The sequence below is a fragment of the Seriola lalandi genome, unplaced genomic scaffold (genome assembly GCF_002814215.2).
Source record: "Seriola lalandi dorsalis isolate HSWRI2012SDOR001 ecotype SW California unplaced genomic scaffold, Sedor1 jcf7180002054256, whole genome shotgun sequence".
Lineage (NCBI taxonomy): Eukaryota > Metazoa > Chordata > Actinopteri > Carangiformes > Carangidae > Seriola > Seriola lalandi.
Window position 1 is genome coordinate 2,297,186 of NW_019524809.1, and position 16,844 is coordinate 2,314,029.

The window sequence follows — 16,844 nt, forward strand, 5'->3', positions numbered from 1 at the left end:
AAAGGTTATAAATAATCTTTATTATAATCCTTGGAACAGCGTTCAGTATACAGAACTTGCATTTTTTGAGTTGTGGAACCATAAATTTAACTGTAAATGATAAACAAATTACATCAGACAAAAAATAGAAAGAACGATCTGTGTTAAACAGCCTTAGACTCAACTTTTCAATCAGACAATCGTAGCTTTCTGTCGGGACCGCCTGCATATTATTGTTTACCATGCATGATAGAGTGCACTAAAGTCAGGTGGCTTGTTATGACAAACAGGTGAAACAGTGACATGATAAACAAAAGTGCCAAAGAGAGTGATTTGAACATACGCTCATCAGCTGCATCCCGCACCCGTCACTTCCTGTCTCCTCTTAACACTGCTTATACAGGATTATGTTTGATTAAGATTAAATCATATAGCATCAAGAGCTGGATAATTTCTGTAATGATTACCTTACTGAGCTGGAGACACTGGAAAACAAATCCTAAGCAACACGACTGTTTTAGGAGGATTAAAAATCCAAAAATCAGGGAACTCCAGTGGGATTTTGGATTACTACAAACATTTTGGATGTATTTTCAGAGCTCTTTCTTTGGTCAGGTCATTAATGGGAACATAATCTTACTGAAGAGTGCCCCCACATCATATTTCACATCTTGCAGCAGAGGAAGTATGATTTGTTTTCTTCTTTGGCACCGCAGGCCTTTAGACTTAAAGCTGACACTTTTCCAGACTGGTTAATGACTTCAACACTGCTAATTATCCCTGCCTGGTCTCTGGCTTGAAGCTATTTCTTTTCTGCAGTTTTTTTTTTTCTTTTACAAAGTCATACCCGCAGGTCGGCTACCAACTCATGGTTTTTGATATAATTTGAAGAAGGAAAACCCATATCTGCTGTGTTGGCAGTTAAAACTCACTTTATGCAATATTTTTTCCCATGCTACAAATTTTTCTGTACTAACCTGAAAACCAATTATCTTGGTGGGGGTCTGGCATTACAATGGCAGCATCTGCTCAGTGGCTTTAACTCATCCAGCACCCATCTATTAGCCTCTTTTACTGCACAGAAGCAATAAAGACAAAACAAAAAATGATGGGTGAAATAATGAAAATGAAAATGAAAAGATGAAAAAAGTGCAGATTGCAGCGTCACATTTTTTTTCATGAAATTGGTCTCATAGAGTTAAAATACCTTTGGATGGTTATTGCACATAAGAAAACAGGCAGGAACAAAATGACCCAAATCAATATAAAACATATAAATATCACTAATGCCACAGCAGTTGGAGGTAAAACAATTAAAAATCACAATGTTGTTCTATTGCTATTAATGACAGAGTCCAAACCTGCAGCTGCTACAACTGACCCCAGATGCTTCCTAAAGACACCGCCAATCTCTCAAACTATATCACGATGCATTTAGTTGACTGTTGTTTACTCTTGCCATCTTCCATCCAGCTCATTTCTCACACGTCTCCACTACCTTCACACTCCTGATTCTTTCTCTTTTTTTTTTTTTTTTTTTTAAATCTATACCAGTGATGCACAATTGATTTCAGATATTCTGAAAATTTTCAGCAGAAAGCATTTAGGATTTGTTTTTTTCTCAAACATAGCAGGATACATACATTTTGATGATGAAATAAAATAATTATGCTATACTCTGAAATTTAATATTTCATAAATTTCATTCCTAAAGTGACCATGCAACATTCAGTTGCTGTTTTCCTGTTATACTTTCAAGCAGCGCTCGTCACATAGCTATATAAAAACAAAAGGAAATACAAATAAATAAAAAAGAATAAACATACATTGAAAAGTGCAAATGTACATTTGTTTACAGCATGACATATTCACTGTACAATCATTGATTATATACTCACATTATTTTATGCATTATAATAAGGATTACTAACTAGCATAGTTTGAGTAAGAAATATTTCATAGCAAGTCTATTGGAAAATATTTGCATTGCCCTGTGACAAGGAGAGGCTCTTCTAAACATTGTCAAGGGTGAATGTGTGTGTTTGCTTGTGTGTATTTGCGTGTATGCACATCTCCGTGCAGATGTAACTGTGTGTCTGTGTGTGTGCGTGCGTGCGAGTGTATGTGTGTGTGTGTGTGTGTGTGTGTATTTGTGAGTGTGTGTGTGTGTGTGTGTACATGTGGGATCCAGCATGTACGCTGACATAAGGTGTATGTGCAAACAATGAAGCAGAGAAAACTCAAATCATTCTAGTTCAGAGGCACAGAATCTGCCCAGCCAGCATTTCAAGTATCTAGCATTGTTTTGGACAACACACATCTGTCAGACATCAGCAAAGCAGAGAGAAGAGAAAAAGGGATATCCTTTAGTTGCTCAGGGTGGAGGCATCTAAAGAGTCAGACGAGTGGAAACAAGCAATTCAAAGAACTGTGTCAAAGGAGGCAACACCGATTCGACAAACATCACTTTTTTTTTAAACCATAGAACAGGCTATTGCGCTTCACCAATAACCATTCCTATCTGTGCAACCAGTATGATTAAGAAAGCTCTCTGCATCAGGCTGGAAACAGCAGTGATTCTCGCTTTCACATTTTGCTCCCGGTTCATTGACTGCCTCCACGATTAGGGGAGAAACAAACTTGTTACAATAAGGAGCAAGTAAGGAATCATATAGGCCTGGCCGCAGGGTGTATCCGTATCAGTCTTTGTATAAGACGCACTGCAGGACATTTTTACAAACATTTTATCCACGTCTAAACGTCAATGGTAGGGCAGAAGGCTTGTGAAAATTATCCACACTGAGATGGAAAGTGAGGAAAGTCATCCACTGGCAGTTGGTTTTTTTAAGGTTGTATTCCATAAAGAAAAGCCATCGTGTTCAGTGTCTTGGTACGGAGGCCTGTTAAGATGATCTTACAGGTGAGAGAAAAGCCGCTCAAAAGTTTTCTGGCACTGAAAGTTACCGCTTTTCCTGATGGCAATAAGAGAGTCATCTTCATCTTGAAATCTTGTTCTGTCTTGATGGGTGTTGTCCAATTATGTATCGGGATCCTGATGTGCACCTTGGATTATCTTTTTAGACATTGGATTTAGAGGCTACATGTTACTGGACACTTCTGCACCAAGATGGGCGCTATGGCCCTCCATAAACCTGGAGGCTTTAGTTCATTATACACGTGGCACATTCCTGGTGTGGCCAAATAAGAAATTTCTCAGTTCAATGAAACATGCTTTCTGCTCCTTTGTTGAGTATTCTGTTTATGTATGGTGCAGATACACAATATAATGGGAAGGTAATGGTGATCTGAGAAATACTATTACCTGGAGGATAGCTAATAATGGGCAGGGGGGTAAGAACAACATACTTCACATTTAAAACTTTCCTTTTTCTTCAACAACAAACCTTTTTTAAAGATAATATTATACTGTACAGTTTGGGTAAGGGTGCAGCACAGCTTTCGAATGACAGTATGTACTGGATTGGTGTATAACTTTGTACATGTATGTGAAATACAGACAGCGAAAGAGAGATTACATGTTTTCTTACTATCTCACACTGCCGGGATATGTACGAGCGTCCGAATCCATCAGTGGTTGCCTCAGGACATCTTAACGCTCTGACTTAACTTTGTAGCGCAGCACCAGGTAAGTTGCCAGTCTGAGGACCAGGAAGAAAACCCCCAGCACCATGAAGTCCACGTAGAGCTTTGCATCCTCCACATCCAGCAGCTGCAGGACCTCCTCTGGTTTTTGGAACTTACACACCAAACCTGGACACTCTAGCTCCGACCGATTCATTCCATAGATAGACAGTATCACTCCTTCAAAGCCATACCTGTGAATGGACATTTTTCACAGAACCTCATGAACCCAGGCACATTTATAGAGAATCATTTCAGATCAGAGAAAGCCTGAACACAAAGACCACTGGCAAAAAGTTTAAAAATAGTGGTTAAACTCTTAGAAATATGAAATGCAAAAAGTAGCTGACAGTACCTGACATAGGAGACATAAGAGCTCCACTGTAGGTATTTGGGAATGGTGTCAAAATTGACAAAGAAGCCGGAGAAGAGGAGCACAGGTATAGCTGTAACTGGACCCACAAAGGTTGCCACCTGTGGAACAGATAAGCAGTATCTGTTAAAAAGACCGGCTCAGTGAAATATCTTGTAAGCAGATACTTAAGAAAAGGCAGGTGCACCAACCTACCTGCAGAGATGTTGAAGCAGCCCCTATGAGCAGGCCCAGGGATTGGGCTACCAGGGCTGTGGACGTGGACAAGGCCATGAAAAGTAGGTAGCGACCAGCCTCTGGTGGCTGTTCAGTCATCCAGTACACTATACTACAGTACATGATTGGACAAATCACCTGTGGAGGAGATTTTCAGTGCCATTAATTTAAATTATAGTTGATACATGACCACTGAGAATGAAATCACTGAAACATTACCTGGAACGGTATGTCAGCCATGGTTTTGGCCAAATAATAGGCCTTCAGGCTGTACCAGTAGTTGAGATGTTCCCTTATAAAGACAGACATCTCCAGAGGAACTGTGGAACAACAGCAGCGTTAAAGTATTTTCCACTTTAACCAGAAAACAATGCAACTGAATTGATGGCAAAGACTTAGCGTCTTACAGGTTAGGACAGTGGGCATCAGGGCAGCAAACATAAGGAACAGCATGGAGAAAAAGAGGAAACCGGTGTTGTTGAAGACCTTGCTGGCATCATTTCCGATTTTAAGATAAAGCAGGCCAATCAGCACTCCAATACACAGATGGGACATCACCCTGAGGTGGGTCAGCACCTAGAAAAAAAACACATAGTCCATCAACACAAGTAAAAAAAAAAAAAAAAATCAAGAATCAGTGTAACCTTATCAGGAATAATTTATAGAATAATTATTTTACCGTGTCCCTGCATATTGTAACAAAGGTTCTTTTGAAGAGGATGCAGAACTGTGTGAAAGTACTGGTTGCAAAGCTATGTTTCTCAAGGGTTCCCGTGTCCTGTGGGGAAAAAACAGTGAGACCAAAGAGCCAGTTATGCATTGCACACAGATACAAGTAATTATGCATTTGCATTTGGTCCCAAGTTCATTAAAACCTCCAAACACAGAATACAAACTGTGTCTGTACCAGACCAGTTGATAAACAATGATATGTATTTTAATTGGAAGCTGAGAAGTTACCGCAGATCATTATTAAAGTCCAATACCATCTATTTCAGTATTTGTGCACATTAAATCATGTAATCAAAGAAGATGTAAGTTTGGAGAAGATGAAAATTAACAAACTGAATGTAACAGCAGAAAATATCATAATCTCTTTATCAGTGGTAAAGGTTGATGCCTTCACAGAAAAGTCCACCAGAAGTTAGAAAGGGCAACAGGGAAAATCAATAAACAGATCAAATGTTTTTGAAGGCCAAAACTGCACCATTCCTCTTGTAGAAGTAATGGTGTAACAGAGTACTCTTGGTGGTTTACATTTACAGTTTAGCATTGAGCTAATGCTCTTATCAACAGTAACTTATGAGGCTGAGAAGGAAGCGAGAGTGAGAGGAAGCTGAAAGAGGCTGAGGAGATGGATGGAGTGGAGGAACAGTTTGGGTAGAATTTGGAAAAATGTGGACAGGAAAGGGTAACAATTTTGTTTCAATGTAACACAATTTACTGTTTTTTTTTCTTTTTTTCAATTGGCTTTTTCAACACGAAGAAGACAGCGTAAACAATTTACTAGTTACCTCCTGGATCACCTTTCACCTTTCAACCTCTTTCCAGAACGTCTCAATGCAATCACATGACCAAAAACAAATGTATAAAAGTACATTTGTGCATTTTACATGAGGTTTGAGCTGTTGGGAAACATATTCTAGAGGCAAATAGGTGTGAAGTAAGTTTTATGGAAAATTAAAGTGTATGGAAATTGAAGAACACTTGGAAAGATCCCATTATAAATCTTTATCCAATCTGCAGAACTAAATGTTACCCCTAGATCACGCTCCCACAGCAGCCACAGGGAATCATATAAACTGAGGAATCAGAGTACAGCAGTAGAGCCTAAATCTCTGAAATTATTCCTGTGAGAGATTTGGCCAAGAGCATGACATTTTTTTCAAATCCCGACAGTCTCATTTGATCCTGTTCCTCCTTAAGCAAGACTCTATAAAGTGACGGATTTGGGGATGAGTGAAAAAAACTTTGAGAGGAATACTAAAATCAGAGTGGGAGATCAACAGGCCTGTGATAGGCCCTTCAAGAGCCACTCCATCAGACCAATACTCCTAATCTATGCCAGAAGATCAGGATTCAGTGCCACGGGAGAATGAACAGAAATAACAGAGGGAATGTTTAAATATTTTCTCACATCCCTCCAGACCAGTAGTGTGTTATGAATGATAATTTTATTGTTAAGAGAATTTATCAGTCTTTGTTGATAAAAGGGAAGGATGTAAGCCCTATAGGATAACATGCTAGAGATTCAATACCAATCCTGCCTATTCATAAACCAGTTTGTCATTATTTTAAGTTGAGCTGACCAATAATAGATTTATAGATTCGGGCAGGGATAAACCTCCCATTCCTTCAGCTTAGTACGTTTAGAAAACCTAACTCTTTCTTTTTGGGGGCAGGTGGTGGTGATGATTGTCACTTGACAAGAGCTTCAGCCATTGTTGAATTTACAAGATAAGAGGTTATGATACACCCTATGAGCAGCGCTACTACAGTGAGTTGCTATCGGAAAGTGTCGAGAGCCAGGGCTAGCTAGTTAGCGGGCTACCTTCAGTAGAAGAAAAGATATGATAGAGACAACAGTTAACACTGGCATTGCTTTCCACCAGTGAAGACAGCTCTTGTTAGTTAGTATTACTTACACTGTAACACTGAGAGGGACAGGAGGAGTCACTTTTGGAGTTCTTCTTGCCCTCTTCAGAGCACAGTCCACCCTGGACAGCCTCAAACAGCACTGGGTTCAAGTCCCCATACTCCCCTGACGCCACCTCAATGACTGGGAACAGACAGGACTATAGTAAGAACAAGCACACTGAGAAACACACACACGCACAGGGGATATTGAACTTACTGAAATCAGCAGGATTGTGATATGTCGGGCAGTGGAGGCCCAGGTTCTTCAGATAAGGGATGAGGTAAGGGACTGTGCCCTTGTATATGCACTGACCCTGACTGAGGATGTACAGCTGGTGAAGGAGGAGCACAGGTACAAAGAAATCAACATAGTTTCCAACACACTGAATCCCTCAGTAATATATGAACAACATCCCTGAATATCAGCTGCTGTGCTTCTTGTCAGCTGGATAAATGAATCATGTAGTGTCCTGATCTGGGCAGCAACTAATGGATACCTAGACATATCCAGCACTATGAGCACTCAAGTTACCTTATCAAACATCTCAAAGAGCTTGGCACTGGGCTGATGAATGGTACAGATGATTGTCCGTCCTCCCTGAGCCAAAGACTTCATGAGGGAAACGACCTGGAAGCAGGATGCGCTGTCCAGACCACTGGAATGGGAAACAAGGTGACACAGAAAACCAGAGAGAAACACATGCATTATTTAGTGTGTATATATTACACAGAGATTAAGCAGATTCAATTTGGGTGATTGATATCCTACCTGGTGGGCTCATCAAAGAACATGACAGGAGGATTGTTGACCAGCTCAAGGGCGATGGCCAGTCTTTTACACTGACCCCCAGAAAGAGAGTTGGTGCGTGTCTGAGCACACTCCTGAAGACCCAGAGCAGTCAGGATCTCATCCACCTTTGACACAAACAGAGATACATGCCGGTACATGATATATGACAAGGAGTGGGTGATATGGATACAGTCTTCTATCACAGTACATGTGACCTAATGTTGCAATATTGATATACTGTATGTTGTGATGTAATGTTGAAGGACCTGGCCACAGGCACTACACACACACACACACACACACACACACACACACACACACAGTATTATATGCTCCCATGTGAAAATGTAGCTTTGGTTAGGTGTAATATTGCTGGCTGTTGATGTAACATGACTTCCTGTATATTGAGGACTATTATGGTAGATGTCAACCATCTCGTCTGCAGCCAGCTTCTCTTGTGGGGTGTAGGATTTCTAGCTATTTTGAATTTTATTTTGATCTAATCCAGTAAATTAAATACCTTACAAATGAAGCCACATCATTACAATAATATAAAAATCCTCGATCAATATTACCATGAAGTGGTCCTAATCATTCATTTGCGATATTATACATATATCACTGCAATCACTATATTTACTTACAAGTTCTTTTTTGACCTGTATGCTCTCATTCAGCTTCAGATTGGCAGAAACCTGAAAGAAAGACAGAGGTCAACATATTAGTATTGAATAGTAGGCTTAAATTTTTGTCAGGAGTTTTTCTTTTTTAATGACCTCACCATCATGGCCTCCCTCGTGGTGAGGTGCGGCAGCAGCATGTCATCCTGCATGATGTAGCAGGACATCTTCCTGAAGGTCCTCAGGTCCCTCGGTCGGCCATTCACCAGGATCTGGCCCTTCATGCCTGTCTCCCTGTTTCGTAACAGAAAACAAAATATTGCAGCCATTTTATGAGCACTAGATTAAATCAAAAGTGTTATCTCGTAAAAATATGTAAGGGAATATAAGCTGGCCAGGGATCTGCCTTTCAGAGTTTACAAACCCTCACACAATCTCACCTGTACCCTGCCAGAATATTCATCAGAGTGGATTTCCCGGCTCCAGAGGGCCCCATGATGCCAATCAGCTCTCTGCTGTTGAATCTTCCTGACAGACACTTAAGGAGGGCCTTGTAGCCTGACAAAGAAGAAAGTGCTTACTTATTTAGATTGCTGTAATGGGTCTGAAATTGTTGTCATCAATCATAAACAGAGATTTTACCTTTACTATTTAAGTTTACATATTACATGTTTTTATGCCATACATTAGGATATCTAAATGTTGGGAAAACAAACATGATGGATTGACTGGTAACAACAATGAACTTTCTTTATTTTTGCTATAAATGTTTTCAATGTTAAATTTGACCGTTGCTCATCTGACAAACAGATGGTTAAGAGTAAAATCTGGAACAGGTTAATGATTGTAAACATGTTACTGAATGTATGTTGTCCACACAACAAGTCAATGATTTCACAGCATTTAAGGTGAGCCTGGTGTCAGGTGTGCAGCTGAACAGTGCCGTGAAGAAAAAAGAAACAACATTACAGAAAGATTTAAGATCATGATGTCTTCAGTGGCGCCAACAGAAAAACCACAGGCATTACTTCCCTGTGGGGGTTTTAAAAATCGTTAGTGGTGTGGCCTGCTAATGAAGATGGGCTCATTTTTTGTCATGATGCATTTCCTAACCTTTCTTGCACTTGAAGCTCAGTGGAAATAGTAAAACAACCAGTTTTAGAACTGACATAGATTCCGAAAGCGTCCAGATATGTAAAGTTAAAAAAGGACTGTTAAGTATCCTGCCGTGTTGTCACCCCTGCCTCCCTCTCCTCACCCATGTCTTCAGTGTCTGCAGGGACACTTCTTCCTGTCTCAGTCTGTGTAATTAGGGTCTCAACAGAGTTTCCAGCCCCCTTAAACCCTAACTCTAAGGGTAAAGTAGCATAATGGCAGCGCCCCCTCCTCCCTCGCAGTGTTATTACATGAGACAGCTCCACTCAGACAGCAGAGCGGTCTGCTGTCAGTGAAGCAGCCCTGCTCTGGCATGTGGTGCATACTGATGATCCAACGGAGTGCTGTAGGTCACGCATAGTAATGGTCTTATCTTTTCGAGACTGCAGGCACATCCTGATTACCTACTCTCATGGGAGCCACAGAGTGTGTAACTCACCTCACTGTCCACTCCTGACACCACAGAGACGCAGAGATTTAACAGTATGTGACAGAACTCTCAAGGGTTTCCAGCCTGATTTCACAGGTAATCTCAAAGTAATTGTCAGACAAATTGTTATGAGTCATGGTTGACATGGGGTCATCATCACATGCCTCAAATTGGAGCCCACGACATAAATGACAACTCAGTTATCACACCAGGAATATAATATTTCCATAAACCAGTATCATCTGAAGAATATTAGTTTCCCCTCACATTTAATTAATGTTTGCTTCTTTAGAACAATCTTATCTAACTTTTTAATTGCACTCTAATCCCAAATGAGGTATCTAAACAAACTCTGGAGAACAGGCTGTTTGATTAGATTTTCTGGATTGCAATTAGAAGAAGAGCACCTGTTTTACATTTGCATTTTCTGTATTTACCTTGTTTGATTAACCATGATTTAACACTATCAGGCACTAATTGTACTTGTGGATGAAATGCCATAATATATATGAAAAGTATGTTTAAGAGATGCATTCTTCCACCTAAATTACCCACAATGCAACTTCACTGTCAACTCAAGTAGCCTCGAGAAGAACTGAAGAGCTCACTTGTTTCTAACTCCAGTCGTACTCACCAACACTTGCAAACAGACTTTGACATGTTACACCAGAGTTCCTCTTTAAGTTTATCTATTTACGCTACATATAACTCCATAATTTAACCCAGCTCCTGCAAATCTGACCTATTATGGTAAAATGTAACGGAAGAAACAAATGTATTGATCGGGGTGGGACATTATGAAATTATTATGTCCAAGCCGTGATTTTGTGAGCACTAATATAAAAAATGAAGGAATGAAAGAACCAAAATGAAGCAATGAGATCTGTTTGATGTCCTTGTTACATGATTTACATAATGTTCTCCCTCACATGAGAGCATGCAGTAAATAACATACTCCAACTCTGCATAATCTGCTGCCATTTTTCATATGACAAATACACGGTGCATCACTCTGACTTCTGTTTTACCCTTGTCCGAACATACAGTCTACAACACAACAGGATCAATAAAAAAGCAAATACAAGACAGCAACACATCTCTGTGAGCTGAATGGCCAGACTCTCTTTTCAAATCTGATTAAACCTAATCATAAATTTTCATAACCATTCTGCAGCAAAATGAGAAATATAGTGGCGAAGCAACGTGGATTACTTTGCATCACAGTCATAAATTTGGGTTAATGTGTGCATGGTGATGCATTTTTTAAAAAAAACAGCATGATCTAGGAAGCACAGAGCATGCTAAGTGTAGGCTGTGATTTTATCTCTGTACGATGACAACACTCCTTTTCTTCCTAACAAACTCAAATCATCAACGCAGATGCAGGAAAGCAATTGCAGTAAATAACAAAATGCAGAGCTGGAATCACCCAGAGGCATGTAAACATTCTCCCGCTCCCTCTCCCCTCCTGCCCTTCCCCTTTCATTGCTTGGCTAGTTTTTCACCAGTTATCTCCCTCGGGGGGAGAATACCCTCAACATGAAAGCAGTTTGCAGCAGCCTCATCCTAACAGGGATAAATGGCTGCCCTCGCCAGGAAGAGCCTGCAATAACAAATGCAGACAGAAGGGAGACCGTACATCACCTAACCTCCCTGATCTCGTTTACAATAAAAGAAACAACTCTACATTTATTGCATTTTACAGTATATGCATGTTAATTTATGGAATCAGGTGGAATCAGACATAGCACCCTTTTATAATCTCTTCCCGTTAGTCGCAGACATTTTGGGAAATGACTCATAAGTTGTTTCTCAGTGACTCAAAGACTAAAACACATTAAATTACAAATGACATCACAGATTTAATGCTCATAGTTCATGCTGCACATCATCCTTCTTCTCCTCTTCCCTTCCTACCTGCTGTATTACACTACAGACTGTATTTCACTGTATAATTCAGCAGAAATAACATAAGATCATATGTTTTTTCAAAGGAGAAACAATCACAACAGCAGAACAGCAGTGTTAAGGTCCGTGTGATTACACCTGTTTTTCAGCTTTGATCAGGGAGACAGGGACTGCAGAGAAAAAGCTCTAAGATGAGCTTGTTAAATGAGACAAAAACACCAACAAGCCCCTAAGAATGAACTACAGCATCTGTCAAAGATACGCAGCAAGCTGATTGTAACATTAGGTGTGGCTTGTTATCTTATGTGAGTGGTGGAGGTAATTGGAAAGGCAGAAAGGGGTTATGAGGAGCAGGATGTATATGACAAGAGGTTCAGTGAGATTTGATAGAGAATAAAGTGGCAACACGCTTCTTTATGAAAGGCACTACTTAATTAGTAAAAACTGAGACACCTCCTGTTCACATATCATCAGCCTGATGAGCTGAGGCAGGCACCCCAAGGAGACAATACAAACAAAATCAGAAACCATGGATGGATTTTGGTTGGCCTACTAAAGTATTTGCATCAGTGCCCAAACATGATTCCCCCTGCACAAGATGCCCTGCTCTTCCTGTCTCCAGCCATCATCCTCCTCATCAATACTCTCCATACATCCAGGTTTCAGGGTGGAACAACAAACACTCCTCTACCAGGCTTTCATAATGCACATCAATATTACACAAGGCTGAAAATAACACCACCTGCAATGCATCATGTGGAGCCTCTCCTATAAGGGTGACATGTAGAAAATGTAAATAAAAGATTCCTCTGAAGTCCCTCATCCACACCTTACTAAGCATACAGAGCATAAAAAGAGCAGATAAACAGAATAGTTTACAGAGGGTGGTTTAGTTGACAAGCAGAGAAGACCTAAGGGTGGAGAATCGTCATTAATAAGGGTGGCGAGTTCAAATGTTCATATATCATGAGCAGATAAATCTTAAGACCCGGCTTGCTGCGACCGCCTATTGTCAGACAACACAGAGAAAAGGGAGGCAAGCAGTGGGCCAACCTGCAAGTGTAAATTATTTACTATGTCTAAACTCTGCTGAGCGAAGCAGAGCTTACAGGAAGGCTGGCTGCTACAACATGGTGGAACTCTGCAAATGTGTGTGTGTGTGTGTGTGTGTGTGTGTGTATGTGCATGTGTAGGGACTGGGCTGGGCTACATGTGTTAGAACAATAGAGCAAAAGAAGGACAGTATAACACTGAGGAGCAAATATTTTTCTTAAATGTCACAAAGGCTTTTAAATGCCTCCCTTGAAATTTCTGCACTCCAGATATTGATCGTTTTGGGTGGTGCTCGCTTGTTCATCCATCATGGTTACTATGTGAACTGAGCTTGCAGTACCTCTCCTCCTCCACCAGGGACCCTCGCGGATGGTGTAGGAGAGCTCATTGAACTCCAGGTCCACAGCAGAGCGTCGTGGGAGGTGGGAGAAGCGCTGAGCCTCCGTGATGTGGTTCTCCACTTTCTTCAGGTGGGTGAGCAGCGGCGCCTCCTGAGGTGCTCCACCGGGGAGTTTGGTCTCCTCCATGGGGATGCTGACCGAGCCCTGCTCCAGTGACCTCTCAGCCATACTGAAAGGCTGCAAAGGAGGACAGACATGTCAGTTTTAAAACAGTTTCTAGTTCATCTCCACTCTTCTGTTTAAGAGGAAGCTGTTTCATTCTTTTTCATCAATACTGCCTTTGCTTTTTCTTTGGAAATTTGAAATGATTGTGAAGTGCCACAGAGATCTAATTTGAAATAATATAAGAATCATGACAGACACTGCATTGAAACAGATGAAGTGAAATTACACTGACCAGTAAACACAACAAACATTCGACTGATGGCTTTTATTCATTTGAATAGTTTCCAGTTTGCTGACTGACCCGCTACCTCAGCAGATGTGTGGACACAAAGGTGCGTTGTAGGAGTGATTTTAGGATGACTGCAGACATCATCTTAAAACTAGGTGCTGCCCAAGATCTGATTACAGTTTATTTTATGGACTGGGTGCTTGAGGGGAATGAGATTCTGAGTGTGAGGAGTTGGGATCTGGTTTCACTCCTGCAGCACCCTTATACTGCTGATTCACATAAATTTCCTCCTAGAAAAGACGGCGTGTCTGAAGTGCCTGTTAAACCATGTAGTGGCAGCTGATCCATTAGTTTTCCAATGATCACATTGTTTCCCTAATATCAGTATACTGAAGATGTCAGGACATTCAAATTATGTCGCTGTTATTTCATTCATCAGGTCAAAGTCAATAATTTTTTTTCAACACAAAGTACTCCTGTCATAAATGAAATTAATTGAGAGGATTAAGTGCATGATTGAAATTACTTTTCAAAGTTAATGAGATGGCCAAGTATTGTAGCTATGAATAAAAAGCCATGTAATTATCAGTTAAAGATTTATTGGTGGTCATGTTGAAATGCTGTGAGAAAAACTAACAGACGGACAATGTTTTACTGTAACTTCATTGTGCTTTTTCTGCACTCTACATAATGGAAAAAGTGTCATGGCTTTATAAACCATTATACTAAAAGAATAATAGAATTAGAAAAAAAATCTGGAATTTTTATTTATTAATGACTTCATTGAGTTACATACATCAACATGTACCTCAGACTAATGTGGAAACTTTGGTTTGATAAATGCATTTCTTACAAAGGTAAGTGGTCTGACGAGGTTTTGTTCCACAAGTAGACTATTGTAGGTCATAATGCAATTTAGATACATATGACTAAAATCGAATGCTACTAAAAATAATCCAAACTTAAGACAAATTGATGCTGGATTTCTGAGGCAGATGTGGAATACCTCAGTAGCAAGTTATTAAATATCTGATAACGATATGTACAGTATGTGTGTTCAGATATTTTACATTTAAAGATAAACCTGCCAGTAATATCAACACAGTTTCCAAATTACCTTACATATACCATGTCTTTGGTATTTCAGTGCTCAAGTTTGTGTAATTTATCAACTGACACACTTTCACAAATTCTGATATAGCTAGCTAACAACACCTTTGACTTTACGAGCTGAGTACATCGGATGCTTCATCCAATATGCTGTATTAAAAAATACCAACACTTTACAGCTGACAGTTGTCTTTTCAATTCTCTCGGCTAATTTATACCCAGTGTAGAACAACAATGTCTGTCAGGGTCAGAAATGAATTACTGAAGCTTCTGTTGATTCCACTTGTCACATATTGTATTTACAGCTCATCCACCCAGCCATCTCCCACAAAGTTGTCAATAGACACCATTTATGTCAGACACAAGGTTCTGTAGTAAATGCTGTCAAATACGATCCAATCACCACACGCATCTGAGGCAAAGAGTAGAGAAAGCATGGCGCAAATGACACCTAAAATCGAGACTCAGCATCAGCAAATGTATGTGTATAACTCTTCTTATCGTGTGTGTACACATAATCACTGGATACAAACATCCACTGCTGCCATGCAATGCCTTGCTGTCTTCTACCCTCCAGCTACTGTCTACTCTCCATGACCCACTGTAAGAGTAATAAAATATCCTTATGTGAGGAGGACGAGTGAAGAAAATGAACCATGGCATCTATTGATCATCCTGCCATTAGTGAATTTCCATTACCAGCCTGCATATAAGCTCTATAAAACACTGACAGACTTAAATGGTCTCTCAGTCAGATGAAGGCCTCCATGTTCTGTCATGTGCGGCCCCGAAGCCAAGACACGTGAGCACACACAGCCATAGTAAAAGTCTCCTGAGGGGATGAAATATGGTTATTAAATGTATCTTTATAGCTTTGCAGTGGTGTGGTGATTCTGTGCCCGGCACTGATGAGGGATGCTCCTGACTCTTCAAAAAGCACCTGTTACCAACAAACTGATGAGGATGAAAACAGGAGACACTATTTAAACTGGGAAATGACCGAGCTGCAGGGAGAGGTGACTTCTCTAAGGTAGATGAGTCAAAAATGAGCCAGTTCTGAGGACATCTTTACAGTAACTGTGGCTTTACCAGTCAGTCCATTGCACATGCACATGCACACGCACACACGCACACGCACGCATGCACTGAACATACTTATTATTGTGTGTAGAAACGACCAGGTGAGCAGCTCAGCCCTGGCTCTCCTCTCTGGGTGTGAGCAACAGTGCTCAGTTGATCCTGTCAGACAAAACAGCGCAATTCCTCCACATCAGAAGATCCCCCCCCCCAAAAAAAAAAAAAAAAAAAAAAAAAAAAAAACAGTCAGCCAGCCAGAAAACAAGATGCTCACTGTGCGCCACAATCCAGGATAATTCCGGTTCGGTTGTGATGCGTTTAAGGACCGAGCTGTGTTCTGCTGATCAGTATCTCTCGGGGTGCGGCGCACATCATCCCGCATCCACTACAGCAACTCCTGAGATTAAAATCATGTCCGGCCTCAAACTATGACTGCATCCCAGAGAATCGTCAGGGGAACAGGATGTCTGTCATGTTTTTCCTCGGCAGGATTATCCCTTTGGTCAAATCCACCCGTCCCGAACTCGTATCGAAACACTCACACACATCATCATCATCATCATCATCATCATCATCATCATCAGTGGTGTTGATGACAATCTCCAGTCTCTGACATCTGGAACGAAACAAAACCAGCCAAACGGTGCTGCAGATGCTTCAGCATCAGCAGCAGCAGCAGCTCGATGTAGCAGCCGCTGTTATCCTCTTCACCGGCTAGTGCGTCTGTGTGGTACGCACGCCGGTCTGGGATACAGGGCGTTGCTGGCAGGGTTCTACTGGTGGAAAAGATATACTGTTTTGGTCTAGATCGTTTCCTCGTAATCTTCAGTCGGATCTCATGGTTTTTGCATGAATAAAGTCTTTAAGAAAAAAAAGAAGAAAAAGAACCTAAATATAGAACATAGGCCTGTTGTAAAGGCACCAGCACATTAGTTGATAAGACACATTTTGGGTCCCTATAGGCGCATTTTAAGGATATTATGGTGATTTAAGGCTGGGGCTCTGACCTAAAGTTGGAATTGCTTCAAAGTTAATTAAATTTATTCAGAACAGACTGAC

At 40.6% G+C, this 16,844-nt stretch overlaps 1 protein-coding gene across 1 annotated transcript; it reads right to left on the minus strand.

Annotated features, from left to right (window-relative positions):
- On the minus strand, nucleotides 1-16,248 carry abcg4a (ATP-binding cassette, sub-family G (WHITE), member 4a). The gene is made up of 15 exons (XM_023404894.2): nucleotides 15,864-16,248; nucleotides 13,144-13,381; nucleotides 8,698-8,815; nucleotides 8,419-8,551; nucleotides 8,282-8,332; nucleotides 7,617-7,762; nucleotides 7,380-7,503; nucleotides 7,065-7,179; nucleotides 6,856-6,989; nucleotides 4,890-4,988; nucleotides 4,618-4,786; nucleotides 4,430-4,530; nucleotides 4,190-4,348; nucleotides 3,977-4,095; nucleotides 1-3,815 (listed from the first exon to the last, which is right to left on the minus strand). The coding sequence occupies exons 2-15, from the start codon at nucleotides 13,370-13,372 to the stop codon at nucleotides 3,590-3,592; spliced, it is 1,923 nt and encodes a 640-aa protein (XP_023260662.1). The 5' UTR covers nucleotides 13,373-13,381; nucleotides 15,864-16,248; the 3' UTR covers nucleotides 1-3,589.
- Between the last annotated feature and the right edge of the window lie 596 nt (nucleotides 16,249-16,844).